Source organism: Physella acuta, unplaced genomic scaffold (assembly GCF_028476545.2).
Source record: "Physella acuta isolate Inbredline_101_S28 unplaced genomic scaffold, ASM2847654v3 ptg000345l, whole genome shotgun sequence".
Taxonomy (NCBI): domain Eukaryota; kingdom Metazoa; phylum Mollusca; class Gastropoda; family Physidae; genus Physella; species Physella acuta.
In genome coordinates, this window is record NW_026731864.1 from 458726 (window position 1) to 474959 (window position 16234).

General features: G+C 36.5%; 1 protein-coding gene across 1 annotated transcript; it reads left to right on the forward strand.

Annotated features, from left to right (window-relative positions):
- Window positions 1-4656: 4656 nt before the first annotated feature.
- Window positions 4657-15915, forward strand: LOC131941086 (diphosphomevalonate decarboxylase). Its single transcript, XM_059300081.1, has 12 exons — window positions 4657-4874; window positions 10193-10263; window positions 10857-10924; window positions 11265-11311; window positions 11632-11769; window positions 11897-11951; window positions 12140-12284; window positions 12689-12856; window positions 13069-13191; window positions 13604-13765; window positions 13942-14007; window positions 14781-15915. Exons 1-12 carry the CDS (start codon window positions 4805-4807, stop codon window positions 14850-14852), a joined length of 1185 nt encoding a protein of 394 aa, XP_059156064.1. The 5' UTR covers window positions 4657-4804; the 3' UTR covers window positions 14853-15915.
- Window positions 15916-16234: the final 319 nt, after the last annotated feature.

Here is a 16234-nt window from a genome sequence, read left to right on the forward strand (position 1 = left end):
CATGCAATGGTGCGGCAATTTTTGCAAAACCAGGTACAAATTTTCTATAATAGGAAGCAAAACCCAAGAATGACCTGACCTCTACCGTAGTTGTTGGTTGTTTCCATTCTTTAACAGCTGCAATTTTATCTGGGTCAGTGGCGATGCCATCCGACGAAATCACATAACCCAAAAAATGTACCGATTTCAGACCAAAGCAGCATTTGTCTGGGTTCAGCTTTACTCCTATCTCCCTGAGACGGAGAAACACTTGTTCTAATCTTTTTAGATGGTCCTCCCAAGTTTTTGAGTAAACTAGAATATCATCCAAGTACACCAACATTATTTGAAATAGAAAGTCACTCATAGCACTCTGCATTACTCGCTGGAATGTAGCAGGTGCATTAGTTAGACCAAACGGCATACGGGTCCACTCGTACAGTCCCAGTGGAGAAATAAATGCAGTTTTATGTTGATCGTTGGGGTGCATGGCCACTTGGTGGTAGCCGCTAGCCAAATCCAAGGTAGAAAAAAATCTTGCTCCCCCCAACGCATCAAGACATTCATCAATACGAGGCAAGGGGAATGCATCCCTTCTTGTGATATTGTTCAATTTCCGGTAATCACAACACAGTCTTATCTCCCCTGACTTCTTTTTTACCACTACTATCGGTGCCGCATACGGGCTTGTACTGGTTGTAATAATTCCCTTTTTTAGTAGATCATTCAGGTGTGCTTTCACCGCCGAGTAGTGACTTGGTGGTAATCTTCGGTAGGGTTGCGCCACCGGCTTGTCTTGTAGTAAGGGTATCTGGTGTTTGATTACTTCCGTGTACCCCAAATCACCCTCATACGAGGCAAATATATCACTGTATTTATTCAGCAATTCATTTAGTTTTGGGTCCTCAGTTTCCGGGAATGTATATGATCGGCCATCCTCTTTCTTCACCTCGGCCGTCACATTGACCGACCTAATTGTTACTTCATTACTACTGGTATTGATCAGTTCGATGTACTGTGCCGACCTTTGTACCTCGACGTTCTGTGGTACTCCTACCAGAGTATTAGGCGGTATAAAAATTTCCTCATCCAAAACATTAGCTACCAACCCTTGAACTAGTCCGTTTTCCGCTGATGTGTATGTCCGCAGTAACACGACGCCTGCCCTCAGTGCGGCGCCACATGGTTCTATCATCACATCACCATTCACGCTTCTATCACCAATTTGTAATGTGATTGCCTTGACCGTGTTTGCCGGGACTGCTGTCCTTCCTCTGGTCTTGGCAAACCTGGCCAACTTGGATCCCCGACCTGGTGTGGTCGATCCGACAATATTTGTAAGAAATTCTGGCAACTGGCCAAGAATATTCATGCCCAATAGGCAAGGTATATTTGACACATTGGTCTCTAGGTTGTGTTTCGTAACGAACACCCCAACCTGCTTCAACCTATGTCCCGACACCACGACATCTGCCAGAAAATAACCACAGTATGGAATGGTTAGTCCATTAGCTGCCGTTAGGCGCATGCATGTGTCAGACCTCAACCTATGGTCTTTTCCTTTCATCCATTTGGTGTAAAAATTTTCCGTAATTGTCGTCACCTGGGAGCCTGTATCCACAACTGCCTTCACCGCGATGTCCCCAATCGTAATCACCATTTCTGGACAGACTCCCATCATTTTGTTTCTTGGGCCATAACCTCGCCCCTCTGTAGCCTGACCCTGCCTTACAGAGGACGACCGTTTCCCTGACAGTACCGTGCCATATGTCCGGGTTGTGAACAGGACAAGCAAATTGGTCGACCGTCGGCCGTCCATTGGAGTAATGGCTTGGCAGGACGCGGCCGTCCAACCTGTCTCTGTTTTGTCCCGTTCTTTTCCTGATTCTCAGCTGTTGACCTGCTTTCTAACCTCTCCAAACGTTGGTCAACCTTATCTAGGTGGGCCAACAGTTGAGCCATCATGGTCTCCATCGTGTCGGCCCCTGTGGGTGGGGATTGTTTCTGTTCCGGCACAGAGACTTTGTCCACCGAACAGTTCGATTGGTCCTCATCCTCGGACCTGCGGATCGCTGAGTTCCTGACCTGAAGGAAGGTCAACTGCGGGTCTTTGTGGACCTCCTCTTTCAACTCTCTCCTTAAGATCGGGGTTGCTAGCCCCTCGATGAAATGGTCCCTCAGTAGGCGCACATCAATGTCAGGTGTTTTGCCCTTTACCGAATCAAAGGCCCTGTTCATCCGGTGTGAGTACTCCATCACACTCTCCGCCATTCTCTGCCTTAAGCCTACGAACCCTGACAGCAGTTGCGATCCCGACCGTCTCTCCCCAAAGGTCTCCATAATCAGATCCAGCACCTTATCTGGATCTGATTGGATGGTTTTATCGTGGCATTTGACCTCTGCCCTAACCGTCTCTCCTATACTGCCCATCAGCAGTCTTAATCTTTCCTCTGGTGACATGCCTCTCGAGGCCCAGGCCGCTTTGACCTCCTCACTGAACCTGTTGGTTAAAGTTGGATCACCGTCCCCGTAAAATTTGTTAATGTGGGACTCTCTGGGTAGGACCACTATATGGGTCTGCTTCTCGTCCAGAGTAGACATTTTATTCCGTAAGTAACAAAAAAAGAGTTCTTTCTTACCGTGTGTGTATGAAAAATTTTTCTCGTTCCTCAATTTTCACAGTTCCTGAATGTCCGAATTCACACACACACACAAAACACAGTTATGCACAAGGTTGACTATGGGTGCCTCAAACGGCAAGTCTAGTTGAATTCATCCTGTCCGACGACGCCAATTGTAACGAGCGAACAGTTACCCTGCTCGCAACGCCACATGTTACGAGACTATTTGCCTGTAGTGCCAAATGTAACGAGTTTAACCACTCATTCTACACAACATCGACTACAGTAGAAATACTCGAAGATGCAGGTTCGCTATTGATCCTTTTATTACATGAATCAAGAAATGCTTCAAAATAACACAATGAATCAACAGGAATGCTTCACAATAATAGTCTGAATCAACTGACCCCTAACAGTCCTCACTAGGCTTCATATAACTGAATCCACATGTCTATCGTCCTTCTTAACCCAAGACGGCTAACCCGTTCTATAACCAACTGTCACACAGACTGACTGATCTAAAGCGAGCGATCGAAAGAGAGCGAGCTCCGCCGTCCCCTCCTATTTATCCCTTGTATTCGTACTCGTATTCGTACTTGTATTCATCCGTAATCGATATTTGTAATCGATGTCTCCGACTACTAGTTGCGCAGTTCTAACGTACAGCCCGATTAATAAAACATCTGCATCCTATCAATCAAAGTTGACAGGCCATCTGAATCCCCTCGTACCGTTTCCCAAAATAGCACGCGTTGGCTTTGAGATTGTTATCAGTCCGATTTAATAAGCCACCTGCTATCAGTTGCATCAGACTGTAATACTGCGTCGCGGCTTATCGTTCGTTATCAGTTGCATCAGATTGTAACTAGTAGTTAGGCCTACCCTAGTTACATATATATATATATATATATATATATATATATATATATATATATATATATATATTTATATATATATATATATATATATATATATATATATATATATATATATATATATATATATATATGTGGGGCGCCAAACTGAAAGGGGTCGCTATATACGCCTCTGATGGTCGGCTGTGGGCCCCTAAATGGCATGCCCCCCCCCCCCCCCCCGCATTGCGGGGTCTGGCGGCACTGTAGTTCCGCCCCTGCCCCCTTATCACACCGTCACAAAATTACGGACCCCATCGATCCCCCCTACGAGTGTGATGTCATTTGTGGACGACCCCTAACAGTAGCGTAGCGAGGGGGGGGGGGGGGGGGCGAGGGGACGACATATGTCCCCGGGCGCCGACCTTAGGGGGCATCGAAAGTGTGAGTGGCGGGGTGCAAATCGAGATATTAAAGGGGGGATGCAAATCGAAAGTTTGAGGGGGGGGGGTGGTGGTGGTGGTGCAAATCGAAATCTTGAGGGGGGGGATGGAAATCGAAAGTTTGAGGGGGGGGGGGTTGCAAATCGAAAAGTTTGTGCCCGGGTGCCGGAAACGGTCGCTACACCTCTGACCCCTATGGAACTTAGCAATAGTTTTGTATTTTAGTTAAGTGATCAAATTATGTCTGTATGCCACTTGAGCCAACGTCCTGTGACTTTTGGCCTCACCTTCCCCTACTGAAATCAGCGTCCGCCCCTTACACTCCCTTCCTCCCCACCCCGGAAATTTTAAGTTCCACTGTCGAAGAAAAATGTCTGAAAGAAACCTTACCCCTCCATATCACCCCACCTCCCAATCAGTGTTTCTTCCAGACTTTTTTCTCCGGGGGGGGGGGGGTGGGCACTTGAAATTTTCGGGGGGGCGGTAGACTTTCTACGGGGGGGGCGGTAGACTTTCTTCAGGGGGGGGGCGCGGACACTGTTAAAAGTATATATTTTCTATATAAATTATATACATTTCATTTCGTTCGGGGGGCGGTAAAAAATTTTCGGGGGGGGGGGGGGGGGGGAACTCTGCTCCCAATAGCATCACATGTTGTCACAAAGTCTGTGGCCTAGTCAAAAACTAAAACAAAATATTTTGAAAATATGCTTAGTATTGACGAAAGGTGTGCGTTGAATTGATTGTATGATGGCGTGATGTTGTGAGGCGACAACCTGAGTTTGAGTACATTTACCGGCTTATACTTAGATCTATAGAATCTAGATCTAGATCTAGCCTCATATCTAGAGTCTGGACTGGAGAATTCACTTTTCCTTATTCGACCTGTCCATTCATTGTCCCAGAAATGTGCAGTGACATAAATTTTAAAAGTGTTACATGTACAGCACCAGTGAACATAGCTGTTGTTAAATATTGTAAGTAGAATACTGATGAATAGATCTACGAGTCTACGAGAGATATCTATTATCTAGATCTAGATCTAGCTCTAGATCTAGTAGATTTTCTTATTAATTTTTTAATTAAAATTTTCTGTCACTTATCATATATCATTACAAACCATATCACTTACTGGTTAATTTGAAACCAAATTTATTATTTTTTTAATGGTCTAGCTCATGGGTTCCCAACCTGGGAGTCGCAGGGGTCGCGAAGGGCTTTCTGGGGGGTCGCCAACTGGTAGACTAAACTCTAGCAATGAATAAAAAACATAAATATTTAGAAAAATATTTGAAATTCGGCATTACTAACATAACTGGAAATGGAATAGAGAATAAACAATTTGTACTGTGACCTGTGCAAAGTTGTTCTTAGTCAGGAGTCTATAAAAACTTCCAAACGTCAATTTGAGACGAGTCATTCGGAACACACCAAAAAAGATATGTAGTATCTAGTTCTTTCGTCTGCATGAAGCTAGTTGCAAACGTCAGAGACTTGATCGAACAGAACGTTTTCACCAAGAAAACACAGCATTAGTGCAAGCATCATATGAAGTAGTATTAGAAATTGCCAAGCAAAAAACTTCTCACACAAAGGAGAAAATCTCATCAAACCATGTATGCTGAAGATGGTAAAATTAATTCTTGGGGATTCCAGTGCAGTAAAGATGCAACAAATATCTCTGTCTAATGATACTATGCAGCGGCTTATGTTAAAAGACAAATTTAGAATGAAATCAAGCTTTCACCATTTTTGGATTTTCAAGTTGACGAATCAACAGACGTGAGTTCGTGTTCGCAGTTGCTTGTCTTTGTGAAATATATTCATTCAGATGTTAGCAAATAAGAGTTGAAGTTTTGTGAAGATATCATGGAGAAAATAAATATTAAAATGGGAAAACGGCTGTGGGGCTTGTACGGATGGTGCGTCATGTTTCAGTACGCTGGCTGTCAATAGGAAATGTCATTGAATTGAAAGATGAAATCAAGATGTTCTTGGAAGTGCACGGAAACAAGACCTTTTGATATATTTTAACGACATGGTGTGGTTAGAGAGTATCGTACCTAGCAGATATATTCGAACATCAACATAAGCTTAACCTGATAAAGGAACAAATATTATCTCTTTTCATGATAATCTCTTGGCATTTTTATCAAAGCTGCAAAATTGGCGAGGAAAAATAAATATTTGAAATACTGCCATGTTTGAGAAACTCTGCAGTGTGGTGTGATAGATAACATTTTTAAAGGATTCTGTGCATCTTACGTTTTATGAAAGGGGGTCGCCACTCGAAAAAGGTTGGGAACCACTGGTCTAGCTTAATTAGTAATTAGGGGCAGAGAAAACAAACAAAAACAAAATAATCTAGATCTAATTACTGCTTAAAATGCAAAACTCTTTTTCGCCATCAAAAAAGGTCAAAAAGTTGGTTTGTGTTCTCTAATCTTAGCATGATGTCATGGCAATTACAACATTGGCTGTTTTACTTACCAAAAAAAACCAAAACATCCTGTTAGAAATAAAACATTGGTAATCTATCGCTTTAGGTATGTAAAATCGGCCGCGGCTAGTAATGTGCGAAAAAGTTGCCTCATTGTTAAGGCTTTAATAGAAATATATTGTGATATATTTGTGTCAAATATTATAGATAACTGAATTATAAACCATAATCTATGGCTAAATATATCAATATAGGCCAAAAATTAACTTTAAACAGCAGTGTTTGCGAGCAAGATTTGCTATATAAACAGCGGCCATCTATAAGTTAGAGGGGTTTCTCCTGAATTTCTAACTATAATTTTACCAAAAAAAAAACCAAGATGGCTGCTAAATGAGCTTGGTTGCATCTGATGAAAACATTGCTAGTCTTTATTTTTACTGAAAAGTTTTAGTTGTTTAAAACAGGTAGTCTATATTAATAAAATTTTTAAACAGTTTTGTAACTTTCAAAACAAAAATCCTCCTTAAAATGTGAAAAAGTTATAAAAATTTAATGAGTCACCTTTTTTTCACATTACTACTCTCAGCCGATTTTGCGTAGGCCTACCTAAAATGATAGATCACCCTAATTGTAATTTGTTATTAAATTGGGCCAGGGGGTAAAGAAGGGCACTAAGAGCCACATTTTTTAGCACCTGTATATTTTTAAAGATTTTTACTAATCCAAGTATTTTCTAATATTGAAAATAGTGGAAAATATTCTAACACATCTTACACAATAAAAAAATAATAACAAATAATAATATTTAATAAAATTTAAAAAATAATAACAAATAATAATATTTAATAAAATAATATAAAATTACCGATTTGTTTTGTTGACAATGTATTTTACGAAATGCAAACACTTTCAACTTTCCCTAAAATCTATTTTCTAAAAAGATATATGTGCCGTTTTATTCAGTACGCCGCGAATTATATTTAATAAGACGGTATACCAGCCACTAGGACTATGACGCTAGATCATCGGGCCGGAAAACCGGCTTTTCTGACATATATGCCTAATGTTGAAGCCGGTTTTCCGGCCTGTCAGGCTCAAAGGGTTAATAGGGCTTAATTATTTGTAGTTTTTTTTAGTGATTTTTATTTCAGTTGCATATTCATATTGTCTACTCTCTCTAGCATCAATATGCACATTTTTATCATCATCTGTTTAATAACTAAAATTGTATATATAAACCCAAAATAACTATTTTGCAACTTAACAAGAACATGGAGGCTGTTTTACCTTATACTTTGAAAATTCATTAAAGAAAACTACTGGCCTAAAATGAAATTTTGTGTAGATTATTGAATGTTGGATCCTCCTTCTAATCCTATGTACATTTTATCATTCTGTGATAATCAGAAACATTTTTACCAAAATGCCTACAGTCTTCTAGTCTCTAGAGTAAAGTCTAGGTTACCAGATCTATTTGGAGTCTAAAAAATGGAAGAGTAACCAGTGCAGTAAACTATTCAATTCTATAAAATTGATAACTCAATTTATGGGGTTGAACCGGTAAAGCTCACAGTTGCTAAACCAAAAAGGCCAGAGTTTGAAACTCGGGCAGATGAGGTTTGATAGCTGGCGACAGCAACCCATCTAGGAGAGAAAACTCCAAAATCAAACAACTGCTGCCTTGTAGTTTTCTTGGGTGGGCAAAGGCTATGGAAGCAAATCCAAAAAGAAAAGCAGGCTGAAATCTGAGTCAAAGAACCATATGGTGCATAACATGTTGACAAGTAATACTTAATTAATTGTGTTGGAGAAAATCCCATCCAACATTGCAATTAACCCTTTGAGCCAGCCAGGGCGGTAAACCGGCTTCAACATTAGGCATATATGTCCGAAAAGCCGGTTTTCCGGTCCGATGATCTAGCGTCATATTCCTAGCGGCCGGGATACCGTCTAATTAAATATAATTAGTGGAAGACTGACTAAAACTGCACATGTCTTTTTAGTGCGGGATTATGATTCTTAAAATAGATTTTAGGAAAAGTGAAAGTGTTTACATTTCGTAGCAATGCCGCCGAAACGAAAAGCTGAGCCACAGCCTTTGACTTCAGCACATAAAGTTGGTGCAAAAGATGAAGCAAAAGACCGAAATATTAACAAAAGAAGTAGAATGACTGCATCTCCGGCAATACAACTACTTATTGATTCTGATGAAGAAGATAATATTCCTAGTCTATCTTGTGATGATAGTGACGTTGAATTTGACAGTGACAATGAAACTGTTCTCGTACATTCTGATGCACGTGGTGTTGTAAAACTTCAGTCTCCTTGGTATGTTGATAATAATTCTTTTTCGGCTACAGATTCAACATTCAAAATAAGTTAAAAATGTAAATTGGTTTCTTCTATGTTCTATCAAAACAATAATTATGTCTTTGTTTTATATACATTGTTCTGTTCATATATTGTAAAAAAATAAGGAATTTCAGAATCTTGCTGCTTTGTTGTTTTATCCTGAGTCTTGATACCAAATAAGGCTTGATTATCTCAAACGGTTCAAAAGTTATAGGCAAAGCTAGAAGCATATAAGTGAAAATTGGTTTGGCCCTGGGAGCTCAGGAAATGGGAGAAATTAGGTCAGGGAGGCCAGGGCTCAAAGGGTTAAGAACGAAGAAGAAGAAAGTAACTCAATTACTAAACTAATAAAGCCAAGCCTAACATCACAAGATTAGTCTTATTTTTTAACCTGACGCAAGTCAGAGCTAAGGTGTAATTAATACATCCTAATGTATGAAAGCCCATGTGGCCACTTCTCTCTCTCTCTCTCTCGCATATGACGTCCGAGTCTATGAGATCAATATCTTCAGCAATATATGGAGATCTTAAAGATACAGACTTTTGTTGAAAATAATATGTTGAATGTACTAAATGTATAAACTAAATTTTATTTAAAGACGGAAAATAAAAATATAAGCATATTCGAATGTAGAGACACATTTTTAATTATGCAATTGGAGAAGTGTTTATGGTTGTGGCAAGGACAAAAAACTTATCCTGGTAAAGAGAATGACGTCACTGTCACATGAAACAAATAGAAAAATATCATTATGAAACAATATTAATAAAAAGTTTTAACAAGGGAAATACACAACACTTATGGCGTCATTGACTGTAGGATAAAAAATAGAATTAAAAATCAAATGTCAAAAATAATACACTAATGACATCATCTTGAATAAGATTCGATTTCCACATCTTCCAATTTTAGAATATGAAGAAATTTACTATTTCATCAAATTTGATTTAGATCTACTTATCAAGACGTACGCTATGAAAATTTATACATTTTTCTCGGCCAAAAATAATAAAAATAAGTCTAAAAAACAACAAAAATACAATTGAATAACTGGTATTTTAATGGAATCATTTAAGTCAATTAATTGGTGTGGGTATTTAATATGATGTTGTGTTGACTAACAATATATATTATTTGGTTTTAATTTTTCTAATAGAAATTGGTAGCTTATGTTATATTAAATGTGTAGGATTTTTAGCAATTTTGTTATTTCTTTGCTTTGTCACTAATATTCAACATGTAGTAAAGCACATTGCGTTTTGACCAATAACTAATAACTATTTTATAAAATATATTTCTCAAACAAGAATTAAATTTTAAAAATATAGGCCTATAATTCATGCGTAACGGGTACTGATGGCTAGTATTAATATAAAAATGACATTAAATAAGTGATGTGATAAAATTTATTGTTGATCCATACAAGATGTTTAACACTATCAGCTTTCTTTTAAATGTTTATATAAGCCTCATACTAATGACTTATATCTCTTCCATTACAGGGGGTAAACGAAATGAGAAATTAATTCTCCCTACAAATCCATCGTTGAGTGTTACACTTGGACAGAATGAGGTGAGTAATAAAGCATTTGCAGTAGTCTACCATGAGGCTAGTTTGTGTAGCTTTAACACAGCTAGTGATCTATGGGGGTGGCTACATGTAGGGGTGGTCTGGCCTGCCTGTCTACAGAGAAAAATCTCAGTGGACCCCCAGGAAAAACATCTCACTGGGTCACCAGGAAAGAATTTCTAAACCCCCAGGAAAAATCTCAGTTGTCCCCCAGGATCGGTGCTGTACTGTAAGCCCTTTGATTTAAAAAAATTATTTGTTTAATTTAGCTATTTCCCTCCTTTCAAATCAAGGTATAAGATTCAGGTCTTTATGTGGGATAAAATGCAGAACAAAAATTTTACTCTGGTGTTGGGGGCCCCTTTAAAATTTTCTGGACCGCTTAGCCACAGCCAGTCCACCCATGGCTACATGTGTGGTAGAGTTGACTCAGCTTACAACCTATTTATATTTCTTGACCATAAAACTATAACTATATTATTCAGTAAAAATATTAAAATAGAACCCTAAACCAGCAAGCTGATTCTTGAAAACTTTTATTTTAAAAGTCATTGTAGATCTTGCATTAATAATAAATAGTTTCTTCCCTTTTTCAGCTTCGTGCCAAAACTTCAGTTGCTATCAGTCCTGATTTCAGAGAGGATCGAATGTGGCTAAATGGAAAGTACTGTTGGTTTTTTAAAATTTACCATCTAAAAAAATTTTTAAATGTGCAACCAGATATATAGCTAGGGCCTACTACATATTTAACAGCTTTATTATTTTTACTCAAAAATATAAAAGTGAAAATATTTGTTTTTATAAAAGTTGTTTAAATTTTATGATACGTTTTCAGTTTAATATTTTAGTTAAAGAATGTTTGAAGTAAACAAACACAATCAGAGATAGCCTTATAATGTTTTAAATAATTTAAAATAGTATATCAAGTGAATTGTAGTTTAGTATATGTTTTGAAGTGTAGTTTTGTTTTGTTATTTGAAACTAAAAGTATTTCCTTTCACTAGGGAAGAGTCTGTAAACAGTCCAAGAATACAAAATGTTTTAAGAGAGAGTAAGTATTCTGTGTTTTGATTAATTTACATTTTTAATCTCATATTTTTATGTTGAGTTTTATAAACTAAGAAATTCTGTATAGAGTTAACGTTAGTAAATATTTATTTTTAAAACTTTATAAATAAACGTTATATGGCAAATAAATATCTGATAGTAATTCTTGTTTTACTCAAGGGCAAAGTATACATAATAAATATTTATCACTTGAAGGCTAAACATGTAATTAATAAAAAATCATTTTTAAATGAATTAAATTGAGCAAATCTACCAAATACTTGCTTATCTAATTTATGTTTGGATCTGTTTGTAAACCAACAGTTCGTCGCAGGGCCAGAAAGCGTGTTTCAGATAGTGATAAGGACGATGAAATCCTCCAACATGTCCACATTGTGTCAGAAAATAATTTTCCCACGGCTGCAGGCTTGGCATCTTCAGCTGCAGGATATGCATGTCTAGGTAGGTCATCATTTTTCTCTGGATGTTTTTTTGTTTTGTCTTAAAATTAAATTTCTCAATATGCACCTTCTAGTAAAAGAGCAAACCTATTTGTTGTTGTAGAAAAAATAATGTGGTTTTTTTTCAGTATTCTCTCTGGCAAAATTGTTTGGAGTTCAAGGTGAAATATCTGACATAGCAAGGTAGATTTTAGTTTTATATTAATGTATTATATTGATTAATCTATTTAAAAAATGTATATATTTTGCGATCTTCTGATATACTAATTTGTAATTCACGTACACAAATAGTGTAAATACATATAAACATTTCTATTGTTACATAGAAAATACATAAAGGTAAAATATGATGAAGAATTTTATCTACTTAGGTTGGGGTCAGGCAGTGCTTGTCGCAGTATGTATGGAGGATTTGTATCTTGGTGTATGGGAGAACTGGATGATGGCAGTGATTCTTATGCTGTACAGATAGCTACAGAAACACACTGGCCTGAGATGAAAGCTCTTATTCTTGTGGTAAAATATTCACATATTTGTTTAAATTACTATATAAAAATTTATAAAACACAAAACATTTTTTTAATTAAATTTTGTCACCCATTGTGATGTAGATGTCTATATAAAGTGTGCAGACACAGAGTGTGTGAGAGTGGCCTCCCCTTGGAAGTGTGGTGTAGTGTCAACTCAGTGTAGCAAGTGAATGTTCAATGTTTCTCTTGTAGTTGGTGGAAATTATACTCCAATGTACAAATTCACTTTGTGGATTGTGTTCTTTATTAGAGTTACACCTGGCCCCAAACGAGCCAAAAATAATTAGAAAGCCGAGTGTAACACCCATGTTTGAGTTTTTCTTTAATTAACCTTTTTAATGATACATATATGCATTCATCATTGTGTATTGTTTATAACAATGATGACAGGTGAGTGACCAAAAAAAAGATGTGGGGAGTACTGAAGGTATGCAGACCACAGTACTGACCAGCGAGCTCATGCAGCATCGGATTGAATGTGTTGACAGGAGGATGGAGGACATGATTGATGCTATTAGAATGAAAGATTTCCCATCATTTGCTAAACTCACCATGCAGGTCTGTGCAAATATTCTCTTGGTCTCTCAACATATTTAACATATTCTCTCATTTAGTAGTCGCACATGTACAACAATTCACTAGATGAATGTGTTTAATTCTGTCATTCAATATGCAACCACTCATATAGTGTGCTAAATTAGTTTAGTTTTAGACTTATTTCAACATAGTTTATATTGTTTGTGAATATTGCAATTTTTATTTTTGTACAGGATAGCAACCAACTTCATGCTGTCTGTTTGGACACCTACCCACCCGTGTTTTACATGACCGATGTGTCTCGGATGATCATTAGATTGGTGCACGCCATCAATGACATGTTTGGAGAAACTCTAGTAAGTCTTACAACAACATAAAATAGTAAGGGTCAAGAATAAAAATTACAAACTTTTTGTTTTGATCGGCAAAAGTTAAATTTGTAATACATGCATTAAGATAAATTATGTTTTGTTAAATTAATTGTGAAAGTTTTCCATGTTTTTGGCCTCCACTTCTTACTTCCCTGTGGAGTGCTGGGAGTAGAATCAAGTGGGTTTATCAACAATGACCATTTGATACGAATGACAGAACAGGACCAGTTAGTTACAATCCATGGTTAAATGCACTAGCTGGATTGATACAGATGACTACTTTCACAGCTTAAACAAAGATGACTTTCCCTGTTCTACTAGGAACTAAACTGTTTACATTATTCTCAAAGCTAAAAAGTCCTGTTGCCATGGTTCTAGTATAACTTTTGTCTTTCAGGTGGCTTACACATTTGATGCTGGGCCCAATGCCTGCCTGTACCTACTGGATGAAAGTGTCCCTCGTATCATGAGCATCATCAAACATTTCTTCCCCCCTGCTGCCACTGACTGCAGTTCTTTTATTACTGGCATCCCTATCCCAGATGAGCCTGCCTCTACTGTAAGTCAGCGCTGAGTGCGATAATGTTAAGTTGTATTTGAACTGAGTTGCACTGTTGATGTAAACTAAATCAACCAGATGTTCCAAAGTTGACACCCTAGTCTTGGATAAATTTAGAATAAAAAATGTGATTACAAGTTATTTTTTATTATTTAATTTATTTTTTAATTTCTTAGGCTGATATTGAACAAATCTGTTTGCCTGTAAGTCCAGGAGCAATCAAATATGTCATACATACTAAGGTATAGTGTCATTTTTATCACATTATATATATATAAATCTGAATGTATGTTTGAATTTGAGTCTGTCTGTCACCATTCATCCAATCAACATGAATCTTTGTCAAGTTATTGAGAATACTCCTGGGAAGGTTTCTGCGATTTAAAAGTTTGTCCCTCAAGCCTCCAAAATCTTTTGAAGGATAACTAAGTTTAGGTTTTTTAGCAAATAATATGAACTTTTTGTTTCCCTTTGTCCATAAAAATTTCTGGCATTGTAAAAAACTAAATGTGGGATGGTTAGCAAAACATTTTCCTCAGCGAAAAAGGGGTTACACCTAGTATAACCGTTGGCTTCTATTGAGAACCTGTGGTACTCCTTACACCTTGGCATTCCACAAGGGGTGTTCTACCTCACCCTTGCAGAGGGCGATTAACGTACACTGAAGGCTTGGTTTTTTTTTCCTCTGATGCAATATGCATCTGTTATTACAACTATAGTAATAGGTGTGGACAGAAAATGAGGTCACACTTATAAAATTATCATAATAAGTGTGCCTGAATTCTTTTCTTCTGAGATTAATCTCTGCAGCAAATGCAACAGGTACACAAAATGTGTATAGAACTTAATACTGAGAAAAGAGCAAGGGGAATACAACTTAACTCTACTGTACCAGAAGTAGTAGTTCATTGACATTTGTAAAATGGCTTTAAAAAGGTTGAAGATATTAGCATACTCATTTTGAAATTTTAGAGCTAAAAACTGCATAGAGAGCTGATTTGTTTCTTGTTGACAGGTTGGACCAGGGCCCCAAGTGCTGGATCCATCAGAAAGTTTATTTACAGCTGATGGCAAACCTAAATTGTAGTTGAGTTGTAATTTTCTTTATTGAAAGAATCAAATATTTTTGTCATCAATGTAAGTTATTTAGAACAAAGGTTTTTCTTTTTTGTTAATTTAAAAAAAAAGGTTTTTTAAGAGTTTTAAAATGTATAGTGTGACATTTTGTAGTACAATATTTTTTTATTTTTGACACAGTGCAATAAGATGTGGAAGATAATTTTATATTTTGTTGTCACTCAATCTGTTATGATGTTTTTGTTATTTTACTGCTACACTGATGAGTCATTTTGTCTTTGTTAAATTCAATCTTCCATCTGTGAATGAAAGCCTAGTTAAATGTTGCTTAACCATGGTGTTTTGGTTGGAATATTAGTTTCAAGATGATCAGTAAAGATGTGATCTATCTTGTTGATAATCTGACATTGTTTTAATCAATTACTTTGTTTCTTGCATAGACAAACTACATCAGTTGCTAACACATATTTTTCAGTGTGTAACATTCTAGATTTATAAATAAAGACTAGGTTGTTCAATTATCTTACATTTTATCATGGATTTGGCATTACAATGGAAATTTATTGTGCTATTATAAAATATGTAAAACATATAGTATTCTTAAAGGCAGCTTTTTCATTATCTATAGATTAGTCTAGCCAATTACTGTTTTATTTTTAGTCAACATTAAAATGTTTACAGATCTACACTTGGTGTGAACATTTATAAATTTGTTTAAAGTTCAGAAATATTTTTAATGAAAGATAATTTATTAATAATGCCTACAAAGGACAACATAGAGTTTTATCTCCATTATATTTCTTGTCTTGAAATATGTAAACATTTGTAAACATTTGGTTATTAAAGTTCAGATGCATTAGTCACATTTTTAATGTAAGAATAGTTATCATTTATTTACTAACCAGATTCTCATTCTAACTTAAGAATTAATTTTCCACATTTTTAGGAGTGGAATAAAAAAAGCACTGCCACACCATTCAAATTGTTTGTGTACTTTTGTATGGTCACATTTTTATCTTTACACTGGTCTGTTTTGGTTATTGATCAAACTATATATCAATTAAACATTTATCAACTAAGTCATTGTTTACTTTTCTCTTGATTCAATAGTTGAGCCTTTAATTAGAAACTTGAACATTATGTCCAAAGCAGAAAAAGATTTATTTTAGTATTATGTATACCATCATGTATTTTAATGGAAAATAACTTGTAAAATATATAGCATGTATGTAGGGGTAAATCTTTATGGACCTATGAACAATATATAGTACAGATGAAGTAGAGTTTATTTGCTGCTATATCCATTGCTTATTAAGTTTTGCCAAGATTAAGTAGCGCTGGTGGAACACAAGTAGACACATGAAATTTGAAATCAGTCATTTAATTGTTACA

Excerpts from the sequence above, each read along its gene's own strand:
- LOC131941086 (XM_059300081.1), top strand. The coding sequence starts at position 4,805 with ATGTGCAGTGACATAAATTTTAAAAGTGTTACATGTACAGCACCAGTG. Across the intron at positions 11,312-11,631 it reads ACAAAATGTTTTAAGAGAGA|TTCGTCGCAGGGCCAGAAAG; the intron begins GTAAGTATTCTG and ends GTAAACCAACAG. Across the intron at positions 13,192-13,603 it reads ACATGTTTGGAGAAACTCTA|GTGGCTTACACATTTGATGC; the intron begins GTAAGTCTTACA and ends TTTGTCTTTCAG.